The sequence below is a fragment of the Wyeomyia smithii genome, chromosome 1 (genome assembly GCF_029784165.1).
Source record: "Wyeomyia smithii strain HCP4-BCI-WySm-NY-G18 chromosome 1, ASM2978416v1, whole genome shotgun sequence".
Taxonomy (NCBI): domain Eukaryota; kingdom Metazoa; phylum Arthropoda; class Insecta; order Diptera; family Culicidae; genus Wyeomyia; species Wyeomyia smithii.
Window position 1 is genome coordinate 39,949,227 of NC_073694.1, and position 18,005 is coordinate 39,967,231.

An 18,005-nucleotide genomic window follows, 5' to 3' on the forward strand; every position below is an offset into this window, starting at 1 on the left:
AACATCAGCTGATCGCTGGAACGCTCTCGCAACACCAACACTAACAAACAAATGTAAAAACATTACAAAACCATGAATGAACGTGTCCCGTTGCTCTATACAGTCCATTACAGCCCATCACAGTACTGTCGCCTTTACGCTAAGGACATCCATTTTTAAAGGGCTCTCGGAAAATAAAAGCAGATTTTACATCATGAGCCGTTAGGTTTTTACATGTTTTGTTTTGTGCTTCGTGTTTCGTGTTTTTTTGTGATATGTAATTTTATCCTGAAATGTCGGAAGAACTGTGTATTTCCAAACATGTCAAGTTTAGCGAAATAAGCGCGATGTTAGAGAAAGTTAAGAGCGCAGCCCAGCAGGGAGCCAGCAAAAAGGACGACGTTCTTCGCCGGTACTTTGAGTCATTCGAACAGTTCCGACGTGAATTTCAATGCAAAACCGGAACGAATGCGGTAAGAGATTGTTTTTTTTTATCCATGTAGCAGACGTCAGGATGTAAATATTCACGGAATCATCATATTGAAAGGAATCTATTTCTCGTTGACACTTATTTCTGTTATTCAAGTCAGCCAACACTAAAAAACAAAATTTAAAGCATTGAGCCTGCCAGGTAATATTCTAATACACAGTTGCGGAATCTGGAATTCAATAACAAGCCCATAAATGAATTCCCAAGTAAAATAATTATAGTTACAGACTAAATGTGTCGGGAAATTTCGGTCAGTTCGCGTCTTTCTGCTAGCCCATACACAGATATTTGTGCAGCCTTCACAGCAAATTTTCTTTTTTTTTCCTTGAAGAATAAATTAGCGATCAATTGACAACATGCGATTGGTTCATTTGCCTAACACAGATATTGAAAAGGTCGAGTAAATGATTGCGAGTATAACTTTATTGGCTAGCTTGGCTAGCAATGCACAACGAAATACATTGCATTTAAGTACAACTTTTGCATCGGCACTGCAGTTGGTTAAAGTCTTCCTTTTGTGTAATTTTCGTCAGTTCGTGTCATCCTGCGGACCCGTAGACAGATGTTTGTGAAACCTTTATACCACGTTTCACTCGCTTTTCGTTTGTACTGAAGAGTTATTTCTCTAACACAGACATCAGAAAGCTAGAAGCTGTCAAGGGTAACTTTTCACTTGATGCCTTGATCATCTCTCTCATAACAACCAGAAACCTAACTGCTGAGCAACCTTTTCTTCATCGTGTAGTAGCTATTCAGCACCATTGAGGGATTGTTGTTCTCCAGCCGATGGTGGTGTTGAACCACCAGGAAATAATAACAATCGACTGAACTCCCGTTACAATATTAATGATGTTGAGATCTCCTGGAAGAGTTGCCGAGTTTTAGCTTCTACCAAATTTTACTAACATTCTCGTAGTTTTCCTGAACATTTTTCAACTAACGTGAGGATAAAACAGTGCTTAACTCCGGAATCCTTGAACTTTGATTGATCAGAACCTCTGGAGCGCCATCGACCCCCATCATTATCCAGTATATTTTGTCAAGCTTTTACGTAATATATTAAACCAAAAACACTGCAGTTCTTCTCCCACAGGGCAGTGTGTGCAGTTCATCGTGGCGTGCTGGGATACGGGAACACAATAGTAGAGAGTGATTCGACTTTGGTTTAGGGTGAGCCCAGGCTCATTTCAAGATGGCTTGACAAAGTATTTTTTTTTTAATTCTTTTAGCACCAATATTTAGTGGTTAATTTGTGGTTTCGAAATCCAATTTATGGTTGAGTAATTTCTGAGAAATTTTCAGAAAACTGAGTCAAGCCATCTCTAAAAATGATTTTGCTTCAAATGAATCGGACAACGATGATATATACATCAATCGAAAGCTCTTAATTTGTGGTTTACGAAAATGTAGTTTTTGTAGGCATACTTCATAATAAAATAATTAAAAAACTATTATTTAAATTTTTGAACATTGTTTACCTCTTGTTGTCAACACCGATCGTACGCGGCGCTGGTAGACCATCAAGATGATTTTTTCTCAGAAAGCTTTCGTGTAGCGATGAGTATGGTGAAACTAGAGATACTCAGAGGGAGAGATATGCGGTGAGCCAAACGAACCGTCAAAATTAGAGCCAAACGAACAAGAAAGGTAACACCACATTGAGATGTATTGCAATCAGGTACAAAAAAGAACGTGTTCATTTCTAAACGATTTTTGTTCTATTGCCAATGAATGAGTGATTTTTACCCGGAGTTCAACAAACCTTGTGTATAGGTAAAAAAATAAGTGAAGGTGTATAAAATTAAACATAAGCATAAAATATAGCACCTTAACAGTTTTTGCGAAGCACTTCACTATTCTTAAGGACTTTCACCGTCACCACTGATTATACAAGTCGAATGTTAGTCAACATTGCGTTTTGAGAAGAGATCTGGCACCTCTGACATATGAAACCCAGTTTCCGAATTGGCGATTTTTTTCACCGCGAATCTCTTTCTCTGAGTATTTCTAGGTGAAACAGTATGTAAACAGCAGGGATACTATATGTGCAGATTTGCTGCGAAATGCAAATGTCGATCAATTAGCAGACATTTGTAGTCGACAAGCCTCCGTGTGTTTTACGTAAATTTCCTCAAAATAAGTGAAGTTTTACGTAGACATGCGAGCGTCATTTTCTCGATCTTCGGTCGAATCATTTCCGGAAATGTAGTTTTGCCGTTTACCGATTGTTTGAAAAAAAAAAACCAAATTAATACACATAGGGGTGTGATCTGGTCTTTCTCATACAAAATCTATTATATGTTAAAATCTATTAGCACAAACGTTTTAACTCTTGGAATAAATTACAGCCTGATAATAATAAAGAACAATTTTTTGTTTCGATAAATATAATAATATTTTGGTAACCAACTACGCAACTGTATTCGACTGTTGGGTATTTTAAAACCGGAATGGTGCCTGAAGATCGGGAATGAGCCTTAGAACTGTAGGGAACGGTTGAAACGCATGGTAAATGCTCAAAGGTGCGAGTCCTGACTAGAATTAAAATTCGATATTTTCTCGTCTCAGGAATATGCTACAACTACCCCCTGAATAATAAAACAAAAAAGCTTTCAACGGCAGCGACAACTGTATGTCGTATACAGTAAGGTCGCTTTTTACGCGGTTTTTTTACGCGGGTTGCTTTCCTCCATTACTCAAAAACGGTACAAGATATCGACCTCATTTCAATCACGTTTTCCGTTTTAGGTCACGAGTGATCATATATCAGTTTTTAAAAAAAATCACAATTTTTGGTGTAAATACTCAAAATTTAAAATATTGAGTTTTGGTCTCTAGATTGGCCACTATCATATTCAAACGAGGTTTTAACGTTCTAGGACGGTTTTCTTTGTTATATTTGCAACTCAAAAAAGTCGTTTTTTACGCGGACCCATACAAATTTGGAACGCATCCCCCGCGTAAAAAACGACCTTAGTGTATATGAACGACTGTCGATATGTTCTAGATAACCCACTAGCACTAACATCGGCAGGTGCCAGTACTATGCCCATCCAACGCCGCGTACGGTCGGTGTAGACAACAAGAGGTAAACAATGTTCAAAAATTTAAATAATAGTTTTTTACTTATTTTAATATAAACTATACCTACAAAAACTACATTTTCGTGAACCACAAATTAAGAGCTTTCGATTGATGTATATATCATCGTTGTCCGATTCATTTGAAGCGAAATCATTTTCAGAGATGGCTTGACTCAGTTTTCTGAAAATTTGCAGAAATTACTCAACCACAAATTACCACAAATTGGATTTCGAAACCACAAATTAACCACTAAATATTGGTGCTTAAAGAATTAAAAAAAAACTTTGTCAAGCCATCTTGAAATGAGCTGAGCCCAGTACCTTTCCCAGTAGTTTAATTGGCCAAAACACCTTGCCGGAGACAACGGAGATTGCGGGATCGAGTCTCGTCCGGACGAGGGAAATTTTTTCTAAGCCTAAAGTCACACGTTCTATTCCCGTTCATTTTCGCATTCTCGCAAACTACATACATTGCCCGCTTTACTAAACTTAAACTGCAGTTCTTGTTGATGTGGTGCTCTGCATAACAAGTGGCATTGCCACTGGTTTTCGTGAAGCATGTTTTCTCAACAACAAAAATCCCATGATTTTCGTGTGCTTAGGATGTGAGGACGTCTTCCAATCCTGGTTGTATGGAGACAAATTTGACGACGAACAAGCTCAGTCGTCTATGGTAGAGGTTATTTAAGAAATTTTGTGAACATGAAATCAAAATTTTACCTTTCCAGTGCTAAGATTAAGCTGGTTGTTGATGTTTTAGGATTTTGTGTCTTATCTAATTATAAGCTTGAGGTCGGTAGCCTTTCCCCTTACATTTTCAGTACAATGTCGTCTCTCTTGGAAGCTCTAGAGCGTAAAGTTTTAGCAGATTTGGCGTAAACCAAATTTTGATACTTCTCTTGGTTTAGCTTCATAGATTGAACGTAAAATTTTTAAACAGGAGTGACTTCGCATTTCCCTCTAATACACTGGTTACTGCGATTTCCCATGTTAATATAACTGACATTTCTTTATCTAGAAAAGTAAGGGGTAGGGTAAATCTCGATTAGTGTTTAAATAAGGTTAAAAATTCAACGGTGAATAGTTTAGTCAGCATTCGTGCTGAATGGCTCTCATGCTTTCTCACTGCTTGTGGAGAATGACAGCACCAATTTCGGCTTTCGATTCGTCCGTTGCAACATCGATTGTAAGTTTTGAGTTGTACAGGGTGCGGTGCAAATAAAATGCGAAAATTTATGTGTTTCTTTCAAATATTATTTGGAGTACCTTCAGGCAATAATAATAACATGTTCTGGTTATCTGTATAAAATCCTATCCTAAGATCTCCCATCTGGGACGACGTCTGTCGGTGAGGAACCGACTTTTTTCCACAATTCTGGATGTTCGCAGCTGGATTTACCCATAACTAGTTGCAAGGAGAAAGTTCTACGATTTAATCCGGTTAGCTTTCCTGCCTTGTCGCAGCATGATCTGATTTTTGGCTCCCTGGATTTTGACACTTCGCCTGAAACGACGACTCAGACATACCGTGATTACGTTAATTTCGACGCATTGACCCTGCAAAACGCCGTACTTTCCGTTGCCTGGGATGAAATGTACTCCATAAACGATCCAAACATATTACTTGATACCTTCAATAGTCATCTCAAACGTATTGATGATCAGTGCATACCACTCCGAGCAGGAAGTAAACGTCAGCGAACCAACCAGTGGTTTGACCATGATATAAGAAAGTCAATTCTGGAGCGTGATCTGGCTTACAACGATTGGTTGTATGCTCCGGCGGACTCGAAGACGCTAGCTAAACAGCGATATAAAGCAATCAGGAACCGTACCAACGCTTTAATCAAGGATGCCAAAGCACGTTTCTTGCACGACCACCTGGACGATAGAATACCGCCTAAAGTTCTCTGGAAGCGAATTAAGCAACTTGGTGAAGGCAAGGAGCAGGTGCCAGTTGACTGTGATTTTGATCCCAATGAAATTAACCGGATGTTTCTTGCCAGCTACACGGATAACTCGCCTCGGCGACCACGCTATTCTGAAAACGCTTCCCCTCACAGTTTTTCGTTCCGGACATTCGAAGATTGGGAAATTGTCAACGCAATATGGGACATTAAGTCAAATGCAACAGGTATCGATGGATTGCCCATAAGTTTCATCAAAATCGTCCTTCTTTTACTCTTGCAACAATTCACCTATATTTTTAATGCTATCATTGAGTCTGCTACTTTTCCTGAAGTCTGGAAGCAAGCAAAGATACTTCCACTTCGGAAAAAACCTCATGTTCATTCTCTAACGAATCTGAGACCAATAAGTATTTTGTGCGCGATGTCTAAAGGTTTTGAAAAACTATTGAAGAAGCAAATGACAACGTTTATTACTGCGAATCGTTTACTGTCGGATTGTCAAGGGGCCATCCACATACCACGTGGACAGATTTTTAACGATTTTGACCCCCCTCCCTCCCCCTCTGTGGACAACTGCCCATATAAATTCTAAAAAAATTGTATGGACCGTGGACATTAGCCAACCTCCTCCCCCTCCAAAGTTGTCCACGTGGTATGTTGATGGCTCCCAAGCTGGTTTTCGTAAAGTTCACAGCATCAAGACAGCGACCCTACGTGTATATGATGATTTAGCAGCAGCAATCGACAAAAAGGGCACCGCCATACTGCTTCTTCTGGATTTCTCCAAGGCTTTCGATACGATTTCGCACCATAAGCTATGCTCAAAACTCGTAACTAACTTTGACTTCTCGCCTAGTGCAGTTAATCTCGTAGAGTCGTATCTCCTAGGAAGGACGCAGACAGTTTTCTGCTGTGAACATTGCTCTGAAATTGGAGAGGTAACTTCTGGCGTGCCACAGGGTTCCGTAATTGGTCTTTTGTTATTTTGCTGCTACATCAACGATCTCCCAACGGTGCTAAGATGGTGCTCGATGCAAATCTACGCAGATGATGTGCAACTATACATTAGGCGTTTTGGACCTTCTGCTCACGAGTTAGTAAGAATGGTGAATGAAGATCTGACACGAGTTGCCGAATGGTCTGACCGTAATGAACTGCACATAAACCAAACAAAGAGTTAGGCAATATTTGTTAAAGGCTGCCGACGTAACACGGTTTCTAGTAATTCGCTGCCTGCTATCGTCATGAAGGGACAAACTATCGAATGGGTTGGAAAAGCTGTGAACCTTGGTTACGTGTTTCAAGCTGATTTGGAGTGGGACGGATAATTAACCAGCAATGCGGCAAAATTTATTCTTGTTTGAGATCGCTTTTCAGTACTGCGTCTTCCGCACCTATGAATATTCGACTGAAGTTGTTCAAGGCTCTGATACTACCGCATTTCTTGTTCGGAGACCTTCTGCACGTACGGCCTAACGCAAGCTCCCTGCGCAGGTTACGAGTTGCACTCAATAGCTCTGTCCGTTTTGTCTATGGTCTGAACCGCTACGCAAGAGTAAGTCATCTCCAGCACAATTTAGTCGGATGCTCGATTCAGAACTTATACGCATACCGATCCTGTGTGTTTCTATGGAAACTTTTTAAGACGCAATCACCCCCAGTGCTTTTTCAAAAATTGATCCCAACCCAAAGTCGCCGTTCTCAAAACTATATAATTCCACGAAACAGTACGGCTGGCTACGCTTCGTCAGAGGTGTGGTAAATTGGAATTTGATGCCTTCTACGATTAAGCGTTCGACTTCGGAAGCAAATTTCAAGAGGGGCTCCCTCCGAATTTTGGAACTCTAGACAAACATAATTATATATTATTGTTGTAAAGTTAAAGTAGTAAATAGGATTATAAATTAGATTATAAATTAGAAATTAGATAGTTATGTATATGTATTTAACGTTATGCAACTCGGAGGTAGTAATTTAAAAGGTTTAACCTTACACTACCAGGTGATAAATAAATTGAAAAAAAAATTGAAGTACGATGCTGCCAATCATCGTAGGTTCGAGTCTCGGCTCGGGAGGGACTGTCAGTGTCAGTAGGATCGTCGAGTTCCGAATCGGAATGTAACACTAAGGCTTTGCTCTGCTTTTTGTAAAATCCCATCCACCAAATTTACTCTATGGATCCTTCATTTTTAGCAATGACGTACTCGAAACGACGCCGGAAGCTAAAAAATGCCTTTCGACCGTAGTCTTCCGGCATTGACCGCCATGTGCTGCCTGTTATGCTTGTTAGACATTAGGGTGTTTACACTAAGATGAGATGTTTACAAGTTCTTGCTTTAACATACGCCTCAATCGGGTAATCCAACGGGTTCAAGTCCGGGCTGCTGGGGGCCACAAATCTTTCGACCAAAACTTCAAATTTTCCATCAGCCAGTGTTGGGTCCGATGAAACGTATGACATGGAGCTCCATCCTGTTGTAGCACAAACTATTGATCCTCAAATAAGTCGGCCTTCGCCCAGGGAAGCACTCGATCTTTCAAAATACCGATGTACACTTCGGTATTGATTTCAACACTAGTCAGAAATTTGGTTTGGAACTTAAGCTTTACTTTCTCAGGAACATCCTCAACTTTTTTTAGTGAAACGAACCGGTATGTGCAGCTGTTGTACCCGAACAAGAGCATCAATTCAAATGTGTTATCAAAGGCACACCAAGGTATGATATTAAATTCATGTACGTGTTAGAATGTCTTTTGAATAATACTAGGGTAATCGGTCCATTGTTCATCTCAACAGCTAGATGCACCTATATTCATCTAATTCTTGTCATTTGTCCAACTTGCCACCAAATTTCTACAAATTTTGAAAACAAATCTATTTTCTTCTCGATTTTGTCAAGGAGTTGAAAATTGTACGTTGAAAATATGGTTAAATTTGACGATAAATTGATCAAAAAGGCGTGATGAGCTGAATATAAGTACTAAGATGAATATAGGAGCGATTACCCTATATGACCTCATAGCAGAATATGTTATTGATGGGTTATGGTTTTGCTATTTAAGTGACAGTTCGCGAGAACCGCAACCACCTTTACAAGGGAGGTTGTAGCGAAGTTCTCCGATCGGACTGAAATTTTTAGGGTTTGCATATAAGGGTATCTATATAACAGAACAATGTTTTGCATAATCAGATTTTTTGAAAAGGGTTAAGGGGGGTAAAAAAGCCCGCTTAAAATTGGTGATCAAAAACTGCCAAAAACGTAAAATAGCTATAACTTTGAATGCCCTGAATTGATTTTTCTGAAAATTGGCATATTTGTTCTACTCTATAAAGGGAACACAATGAAGGTTGAATGAATGAAGTAGCTGTCGAGAATAGATGATGAGAAATTTCCATTTAAAAAAAAATGGCGATTTTCACAGCTGTTTGTCGCTTACCAACAGATCTAGGATTAAAAGCCAAATAACACGTTTTGTAGTGCAACTCAAGAGATTTCATTTTATATATTCAAAAAATCCGCCGTTATAAAGATGCGTGAGAAAATCTAATTTTTCTACATCATGTTTTTGGCCATCATTTCGAACCCGTTGTGCGAGAAGCGAAACTTCGTTTTGAGTCGATGTTCTTGCTTTAGGTTGGATTTTGAAAAAGGGGTTAGTGGGATAAACATACCCTCCACACCATGGATGCTGAACAGCTTTTCGTCGGAGAAAAGGATTATCATTTTTTTCTTTTGCAGCATAGAAAGCAATTTCTTCGAACAAGTGGTTTTTTTTTTCGCTCCTTGATCAAATGGCGTTGCACTCTAGTTCTAAAAGATGCGTGCAAGTCTTCTTTGATGATTCCTCGCATGTATTTCTCAGAAATATTGGCAAGTGTCGTTATAGAGCATATCGGGTCGAAGTGATCTTTGCATAGACCGATATGATCACAATTCACGTACGTGCAAACCGAGGACGTCCACTTCCTGACTTTCGCTGCTTAGGGCCAGCCTGTAGTGACTTTTTGGTGCGACAAATTGTGGCCAAATAACAGCCAACAGCCTCGGCAATCTCTTTCGGGGTCTTTTGTGTAAGCAGTAAACTCTTAATCAATTGTTTGGCGTACATTTCCACTTATTTATATACCGTAAAATTAAAGACTTATTAATAATAAACCGTTCTCGATATAGATATAGTTTTCGCATTTTTTTTGCCGCATACTGTAATGGGACAGCAGAGTGCAGTTTATCTCGTCCCCTTAATGCTAGAACCAGATAACTCGAAATTTGCCGATTTTTAAGTAACTCTCTAGTGCTCAATGCCGCCATATGCCGGGCTTCAGTCAAACCTCTAAAAAGCTTCAATAAATACTTAAAAAGTGTTTATAATGATTCACAGTGATTTTACCGAAGTTAAGTATGCCATCATATTTATCGCGTCGAGCTCTATAACATATCGAAAACTCGTTGAAACACGATTACAAGAAAAAGTGTTATTCATTAATTAAAAAACTAGATATCTCAACGTAAAACAAGTGTATTTTGTGATAAAACTAAATAACTCGACATTTTGTTGATTTTTTCGTAGCTATAACCGGCCTGAAACGAAAAGGAAGCGTTTCATAAAATCTGAACCTTTAAAAATTGCATTTGAATCGTCATCACCAGAATAGGTCAAATTTCCAAACTCGTTTTTTTCGAGACGTCAATTTTCCTGTTATCTAGTTCTAGCATTAAGGAGACGATCTCTGAATTGGCCAAATGAACGCTGACAAACGGTACTCCAGTATTGTTAGACATTTTTCGTCAATAAATTGTCCAGAGGATAACGCAGCTAGTGGATGTTCCGAACGAATTTGCCCTAGTAGTTTACTGCGCCAAAGAATGGCTGTACTTTGGACGCGTTCGGTGTTGCAGGGATGTTTGCAACCTTCTCCGGATCCGAATGATATGACCTAGATATCGAACTTCAGCGCTCTATTTACAGTAAACGTGTTACTTTTGTTATCGAAAGTTACCCGGAAAAAATAATATCAAACAGAAAGGTAGTGGTTGCCTTATCCTGAGTTGGAAAACAGCCGAAGAACAGTGTTCGTGAGCTGGCCGATTTACGTGTGTGCAGAAGTTTGTATTCAGTACAGTAAAAAAAAATCTGGAGACCGGAAGTGCCAAAAAACTCTACTCCAAAAAACATGAAGGTGTGGAGGTCCAGAAGCGACATCTGGCGGTAGTCTAAAATAAAATAACACCGGGCCTCGTTAAATGCGTTCGTCGATCATCTGCGGCGAGTGGTTAAACTTGATTGTTCAGACCATTGAGTTTTCGAGTGAAATTGAAAGAACCTGAAATAAAATGTTTTGAATTTATTTGCTTGTCTTCATGTAGCACTTTAATTACCGGACCCTATATACGAACTCGGAATTGAGTTTTTTTTTTCAACACGATTGCGGTTGCCTATTCAGAAAAATCGACTCGTGTTAATAATGGAATGAAATGGAACAGGCCGTCGTGGACAGAACACAGGCTTCAACCACAGTTACACGGTTGAGGAACGTGCTTTCCTCAACCGTGTAATGTTTAGAAGTTAGTCGGATCTCCGGCTTGATTCCAAACTGCTTGCGAAACGATGGTGATGTCGCTGACTGAATCGAGTTGGAGAGACACAGTAACGCCATTGAATTTAAAGGTGACAAACTTACGTCGTTTTTAACGGTGTTCAACTTGCTTGACGATAAAAATTGGATTTTTCCGTTTTTTGCTGCTTATTGTGGTTTGCCTTCTGGGAACTAGCCGGATTCGATTTCTTCGAACAGCAACAATATTTTTGCAGTAAAAAAGGGGTACAGTCCTTGCAAAGGTGAAACTGTAGATTTCGAACCGCTGCTGTGCTGCTCGATGAACGTATTGTCTTCCGTTTAGTCGGTAAAGCGTTGATACCCGTCAATTAACGACTGAAGAGTATTCAGTGATTCAGGATTCTAGTTCTCTAGCGCAGGATTTCGTATTGCTTTAACTTCAGACACATGAACTGCTTCCGGGACGTTGATGTTTAATGTTCGAAGATTTCCTTAACATTCTTGACTGTGTCTTCAATCTTCACGTCCTGGGATGCTTTGGCAGAATGTAAGATTTAAGATATTGGCTGTGCAAATGGATGTCCGGCGTGGCGTCCAGAGAAGTAGACGTATGTTTAGATGACCTGCATCATTCTCGTGGGTATCCTGGTAGCAGTCGAACCATCGTCCGGACGTGACTACGTTTTCTTCGATGAAGACAAACTTGGTGATTGTTGATGAGATTGATCAAAAATCTGCTCCGGAGTTTGGTGGTGAGGTTGCTGCTGATGAACCGCCATCTGCCGTAGAAATTGGGCCATCTTGGGAATCATGTCCGGGAATTTACGGTTGCGACTGCTGATCTACTCTATCATTTACTATGTTCGTAGATTGTTGAGATTCAAAATGTTCACTTTGATTAATTAAACTTCTAAAAAATCGAATTTCTTAAGTCTGTTCAGAAACCACCATCCACTGGAGATTTTCTGGAGAATTACAACCGCAAGATTTTAATTGGGCCCAAAGACTTCTTAGCGATTACTTTCAAATCCACATTACTCTTCTCTTACACTTTTCTTCATCTTTTCAGCGCTCCAGCATTTTCCCAATCCTGCGCTTTCTCCTACCGGCGGCAGACCGGGAGCGTGACTCGTACGGACTACGCATGCGATCGCTACGGGACCTCTATGTAAAACTGCTTGGTCTCAGCGAAACCAGCAACGAGGCACGCAAGCTAGCCGGTTTCGATGAATCCGGCAGTGGCACTACCGGGGGCGATTTCGCCGATCGCATCTTCACCCTGATGCGTGGTCGATGCCCACAGGAGTGTCAGCTTACCGTTTGGGACGTCAACCAACGGCTTGACGCAATTGGTGAACACTATCGCAATACCGGCCAGCGAACTAAAATCCAGGATGAACTAATACGGTTAGTCGAGGGCTTAACCCAGCTGGATCAGAAGTGGTTGATAAGGATTATTCTTAAAAATCTTCGGCTAGGCATAGGCCAGCAGAAGTTGCTGACACTTTATCATCCGAAAGCGGGACTGCTGTTTGATCGGTACAGCAATCTATCAAAGGTATGTGAAGTGGTGGAAAGTGGGATAGGCTTAGACGAGGTCAACGAATCGAAAGCAGAACTTGCCGTCAAGCTGTTCCATCCAGTGAAACCAATGCTCTGTCAACGAATCGATTTGAAATTGGTCGGCGGCTTGTTGAAGAAAGAAGAATTTTGGCTGGAAACAAAGATGGATGGTGAGCGGTTCCAGCTGCACAAGGAGGGCCAAGTCTTCAAGTACTTTTCCCGTAACACCTACGAGTTCAGTCACGTTTTCGGGAGTAATTCGAACCATTCAGGATCCACACTAACACCTTTCCTAGCATCCTTACTGTTGCCAACGGTTCAGAACGTGATCCTGGATGGGGAGATGATGGTTTTTGATAAGACCGAACTAATCTATCGAGACAAGAGTGAGAATACCGATGTGAAAGCTGTCAAAGCGAACAACGCTACTCTAAGGCCTTGCTTTTGTGTTTACGACATACTGCTGCTAAATGGTAGAAGTCTGTTGATGGTACCTTATGCGGAAAGAGCTCGACTCCTTCGAACGGTGGTGAAGGAAAAGATTGGCATCTTGGTGTTTTGTAAACGCGTTAAAGTTAATAACAGCGACCATCTAGTCGAGCTGCTGAATCAGGCGATAGACGCCCGACAGGAAGGAGTGGTAATAAAAAAGCAGGACTCCGTCTATAGTCCCAATGAGCGAAATGCCGGTTGGTACAAAATCAAACCCGATTACATAGACAATCTGGTTACTGATTTTGATTTGCTGATCATCGGAGGCTACCATAATTTCAAAAAGACTTTTGTTAACACTTTCCTCGTGGGTGTTTTAGAAAAGCGTCCGGCTACCGATGACGAGCAACCAGTCTTTCTGGCCGTCACTAAAGTGGCAATGGGTCTATCGAACGATCAGTTGAAGCAGTTAAACGCATCTCTCCAACCACACTGGCGCGAAGTACAGTCCAGGAAGGAGGGTCGATCAACGATTTACGAGGAGCCTCCTTCAATGCGATGGGGTCAAACCGCTCCAAGTGTTTGGCTTCCGCCGAAACATTCAATAGTTCTTCAGTTGAAAGGTTCCGAGCTAGTTCGGAGTGGGTCCTATGGCACCGCCTATACTATACGTTTCCCTCGCGTAATGGCAATACGGAGTGACAAAGGATATCTGGATGTTTGCACTAAGGAAGAGTTCGATCAGCTGTGCTCTTCGAATACTACCGTAGCGAAACTGGCAAAACGGTACGTTACAGCGTCCGATTTGAAATCAGATACCAATACTGGCATCCAGAAACGTAAGCGTCCATCGCCACTTCGGCTTCGTCAATCGATCAAACGGCCGATAGAACCATGCGAAGAGGAACAACCAATAATTGATCGAATTTGCGAAGGATTAGACTTTTGTGTCGCAAGCTCCTCGAAAGGATTACCTCCGGTAATCGAGCTTGAGGCAATAGTTCGACGCCACAGCGGGCGAGTCGTCAAGAATCCGGGCCCGAAAACGCACGCCGTAATCGCTGGCGATCGTACCTTTCTGGTGGAGAAAATCATCGACAGCGGCAGGCATAACGTCGTTTCCGTTGGATGGCTTTTGCGTGCCTTGGGTGGTGGTGAACCTAGAAACGGCACTCTGCTCGAGTTTAAACCGAACGACATGCTGGCAATTACCCCTGAACTACGGGAACGAATGGCCGATCAGTTCGATCGCTTCGGCGATTCACTGACGGAGAAAATATCCGGGCTAGATGAAATGCGCGATCTCTTGAAGCAGATTTGCGTCAACAATATGCAGCTTTCGATGGCGGAAGTGCGACAAGGACAGGCCGAAATTTTGGGGCAGAAATCTGCTCTCCGGTTATTCCGTGGTATTGCGGGTCGACTTTATAAGGACAATCTACGTCAGGATACTGACCGATATAAGGCTAAGTTCAAAATGTTAAAATTTCTCCGTGCCGGTGGCCGATGGGTTACGGAGTCTTCCGATGATTGTGTGTCCCATGTTTTTGTGTGTAAAAATGAAGCATTAGATGAAAGCCACCTGAAACAGTGGGTGGACAGTTTGGTGAAACAAAGTCTAGAAGTGAGTGTTTTAAAAATTGATTGGATAGCAAACAGCTTGCAACGACAAGCACTTGATGAAGAGCAATTTTACAAAGTTTTTTAATTATTTAAAGCAGATTGTGTAAAAAAATATAATTTATTCAATTTTATACCTGTATGAAACATAATAAAATTATACAACTATTTATTATCATGAGTTTTATTGCTCTTCTCTTAGTTTACTGGATGGGAGCGTGAAGCACTCACAGTTTATTGGGTCTCGCCTATGAAAATTCGATTATGTCCGAAAACTGCTTCTTGCCAATTTATATAATATTCAAGGGCTTGTTCGTAGTCCAGTTTATCGGAGATCAAGAAAAAAATAAACTTAACTTTTCAGTTCAGCTTAGGATTTATTAAGAACAATTATTGCTGATTATTTTTCGCAGTAAATTTCCGATAGTTACAACTTAAAACTACTAACTGTTTAAATTAGAGTAAATTGTAATCTTGCAGCTCCTACGATGCTATCCAGTGCACTTCAAGCAGCTCTAAAATTCGTCCTGTTAACCCGTTGCATTGTTTATTTTTCCTTCGAGCAGATTACTATATTGCGTGTATTTATTTATTCCTTCTACCCGCTACAAAAGAAAAACTTAACACAGTTCGTCCTGTGTTCTGTGTTATATAATTTCGACAATTATAGCTAGTGTTTAATATATTTGAAAATCTATAAACCACAATTGTTTCGGTGTTACCAGCACACATCCCGAATCTAGCGAATTGCTTGAGACATATGCAATGGAGTAAGCATGAGTTCTAGCTGAGCATCCTTGAAATTAGCACCGCGTAAATTAGCCTCCTGCAGGTCACTGCCGGATAGATTGCAACGCTGTGGGTGAACACAAGAAGCAAAGTTTAGTAATATATTCGTACCTTTTGCGACCAACAACTCACTTCTAAATCAGCTCCCGCTAGGACTGCAGCTCGCAGGTTGCAGTTTTTTAAATTTGCATTCCTAAGATTGGCAACCCGCAAGTTGACCCCGGCCATGTTGCTGTTCTCCAAACAAGCACCCTTCAGATTGACTCCTTCCAGATTGCTCCGCACTCCGGTTGGATCCTCAAAGTTGCAACCCTGTAGATTGGCACCCTCCATGTTGGCGCACAAACCCTTTACCGACAGCAGCTGGGCCCCCTCTAGGTTGGCAAAGCTGAGATCCGCTCGCTCCAAGCAACAATAGTTCAGATTTGCGAGCGACAGATTGCATCGCTGTAGACATGCATACTTAAAATTGATATGGCGGAGGTCCAGCTTCCGCAGATCTGCACCCGCAAGATTAACGCCCTGGAATCGCAACTCGGTCATTTGAGACGTTTTAATTAGAGCACTTATCACATCCCTTCGTGTAAGTGGCATATCCTCCATAGTGGCAGCTTGCTGCTGCTGAACCAAACTTTCCAACTGTGGTATCAACCCTTCAATACCAAAAAATTTGGCCTCCTCTAGAATTCCTTCCAAACTCAAATGTCCGTCGTAGATCAGTTGCCCGTGTCGCAAATAGTTCAAAATCGGCTCAAAGTATTGTGAACTTCTGTCGATTAGGAAAGCTCCCTGGCTGTCCTTATCACTTGGGCACATTGCATCCTCCTGGGCAAACATCCGAGCCAGCATACTTCGTGGTTCCTTGTTCAGCAAAGTGCTCAACGTTGTCGTGAAAACTTTTCCACCAACATTCAGACTAACCCATTTGAAAGGCGTTGGCTCCGCGGTCACGGATAATTTTTTAACATTATCTTTCGACGGCGACGTTGGGCTATTAGTCGATTGCTTGGAACTGCCACAGCCAGAAGTCGATGGTAGACAATCATCCACTGACGAACGATTGCTCGTAGCAGACGAAAATTTTTTCGAGCTCATCGCCTAAGAAAAGTAATTTAAAGCTCCACCAATTCGAGAACCACTTCTGAATAGAACACTTGATGTGGCACTGCGTGTAACTCCTGCTTCTGCAATAATTTGAGCACTATTTGGAAATTTGCAAAATTTTTTTATCTGATACCAGTCACTTCTTCTCTTTTTTATGCTTTTGTTTACTACTGTCACTGAAACGTCAAATCAATTTCTTTTTAGAAGGTCATCGTACTCAAAGACAAAAAAAAACAGATGAAAAGCTATGATGCCTTGCAAATGTGTTAGAGGTAGTGGTGAGAGTGTAACCATTGCTGAACAACTGAATGATGACGACAAACTTATCCTCTTTTTCTGCCAAAATTATTATTCATGAACAATAATTTTGTTGCATAACCCTTTTTAAACAGTCATTAAGTTGAAATCCACTAAAAACCTACGGGGAGACAACTAGGTATAGAATAGATTTGCATCCAATTTGAAAACCGCTAACTGATTGACTGAAATTGAAAACTCCTAGTGCGTTCAAATTTATCATCCAGTTGTCGCCCCTCAGCTAAAAACACATACTTTGCGCATTTCGTATCGAGCAACTCGAACAAAACTAAATGATCGCTGGGGGGCGCTATGTTTCGTTTTTCGTAATTTTTTCGACTTTGCGGGTTACATGAGCCGCAGGACAAATGACAATGACAGCTCCTTTTAAGCTTAAAGCATAACTGGCAGTATGTGACCTACTCGAAAATAGCGAAAATCGTTCGAATCGAGCTGCGTAATGCCACCCCAGCTTCATAAGCTGTTGATCAACAAAACTTTTTGATTTGCTGTTTACGTCCGTTCTATGATAGCAAATGATTGGGTAACTAAAATCTGGTAGAATTTATTATTTTATTTGAAAAAAATGGCAGGTAAAAGATCTTGGTCTCCTGAGCTGTGAAAGATTTTTGCTACAAGACAATATTGAAAGATGCCACAGCAAACGAAGTGTCGGCACAACCTGGTGTGTTTTATGCGGCGAAACTGGCAAATCGCTCAAACGTGGCACCACTTTCAACCGTTGTGTACTCGGCAATTTTGACACACGTAAGTACTTGACAGGGTACCCGGGTACCCGAAAAAAAATTTACAATGTATTTTGCGGTGAGAACAGAAAACGGACATTGTTTTTTATTGTAACTTTAAAAAACATGGCATTTTTACTGTAAACTTGCAAACGATTTACCATGAAAAACATTGTTAGTAACTTCTAAATGCATGGGAAAAATACCTGAAAAAAATGCTGTTAAGATACGTTACAACCCCCCTTTTTCATAGTAAAAATGACAAAAACAATGTTTTTTATTGTTCTGGACAATGATATTTAATGTAAAATTGATTTATTTACAATGAAAAACGTAGTAAAATTATGGTTTAACTATGTACAATTACAGCAACTTTTAAGTTTTTTCGGATGTTATTTTTCTTTGGGTACCCACCAAAATAAAATGCTTCTTACT

General features: G+C 40.7%; 2 protein-coding genes across 2 annotated transcripts; one reads left to right on the forward strand and one right to left on the reverse strand.

Moving 5' to 3' along the window:
* Nucleotides 1-88: 88 nt before the first annotated feature.
* LOC129733900 (DNA ligase 4) lies at nt 89-14,806 on the forward strand. Its single transcript, XM_055695488.1, has 2 exons — nt 89-452; nt 12,089-14,806. The coding sequence occupies exons 1-2, from the start codon at nt 273-275 to the stop codon at nt 14,720-14,722; spliced, it is 2,814 nt and encodes a 937-aa protein (XP_055551463.1). The 5' UTR covers nt 89-272; the 3' UTR covers nt 14,723-14,806.
* A 185-nt stretch (nt 14,807-14,991) lies between these two features.
* LOC129733901 (BTB/POZ domain-containing protein KCTD9) lies at nt 14,992-16,702 on the reverse strand. The gene is made up of 2 exons (XM_055695489.1): nt 15,556-16,702; nt 14,992-15,490 (listed from the first exon to the last, which is right to left on the reverse strand). The coding sequence occupies exons 1-2, from the start codon at nt 16,516-16,518 to the stop codon at nt 15,374-15,376; spliced, it is 1,080 nt and encodes a 359-aa protein (XP_055551464.1). The 5' UTR covers nt 16,519-16,702; the 3' UTR covers nt 14,992-15,373.
* Nucleotides 16,703-18,005: the final 1,303 nt, after the last annotated feature.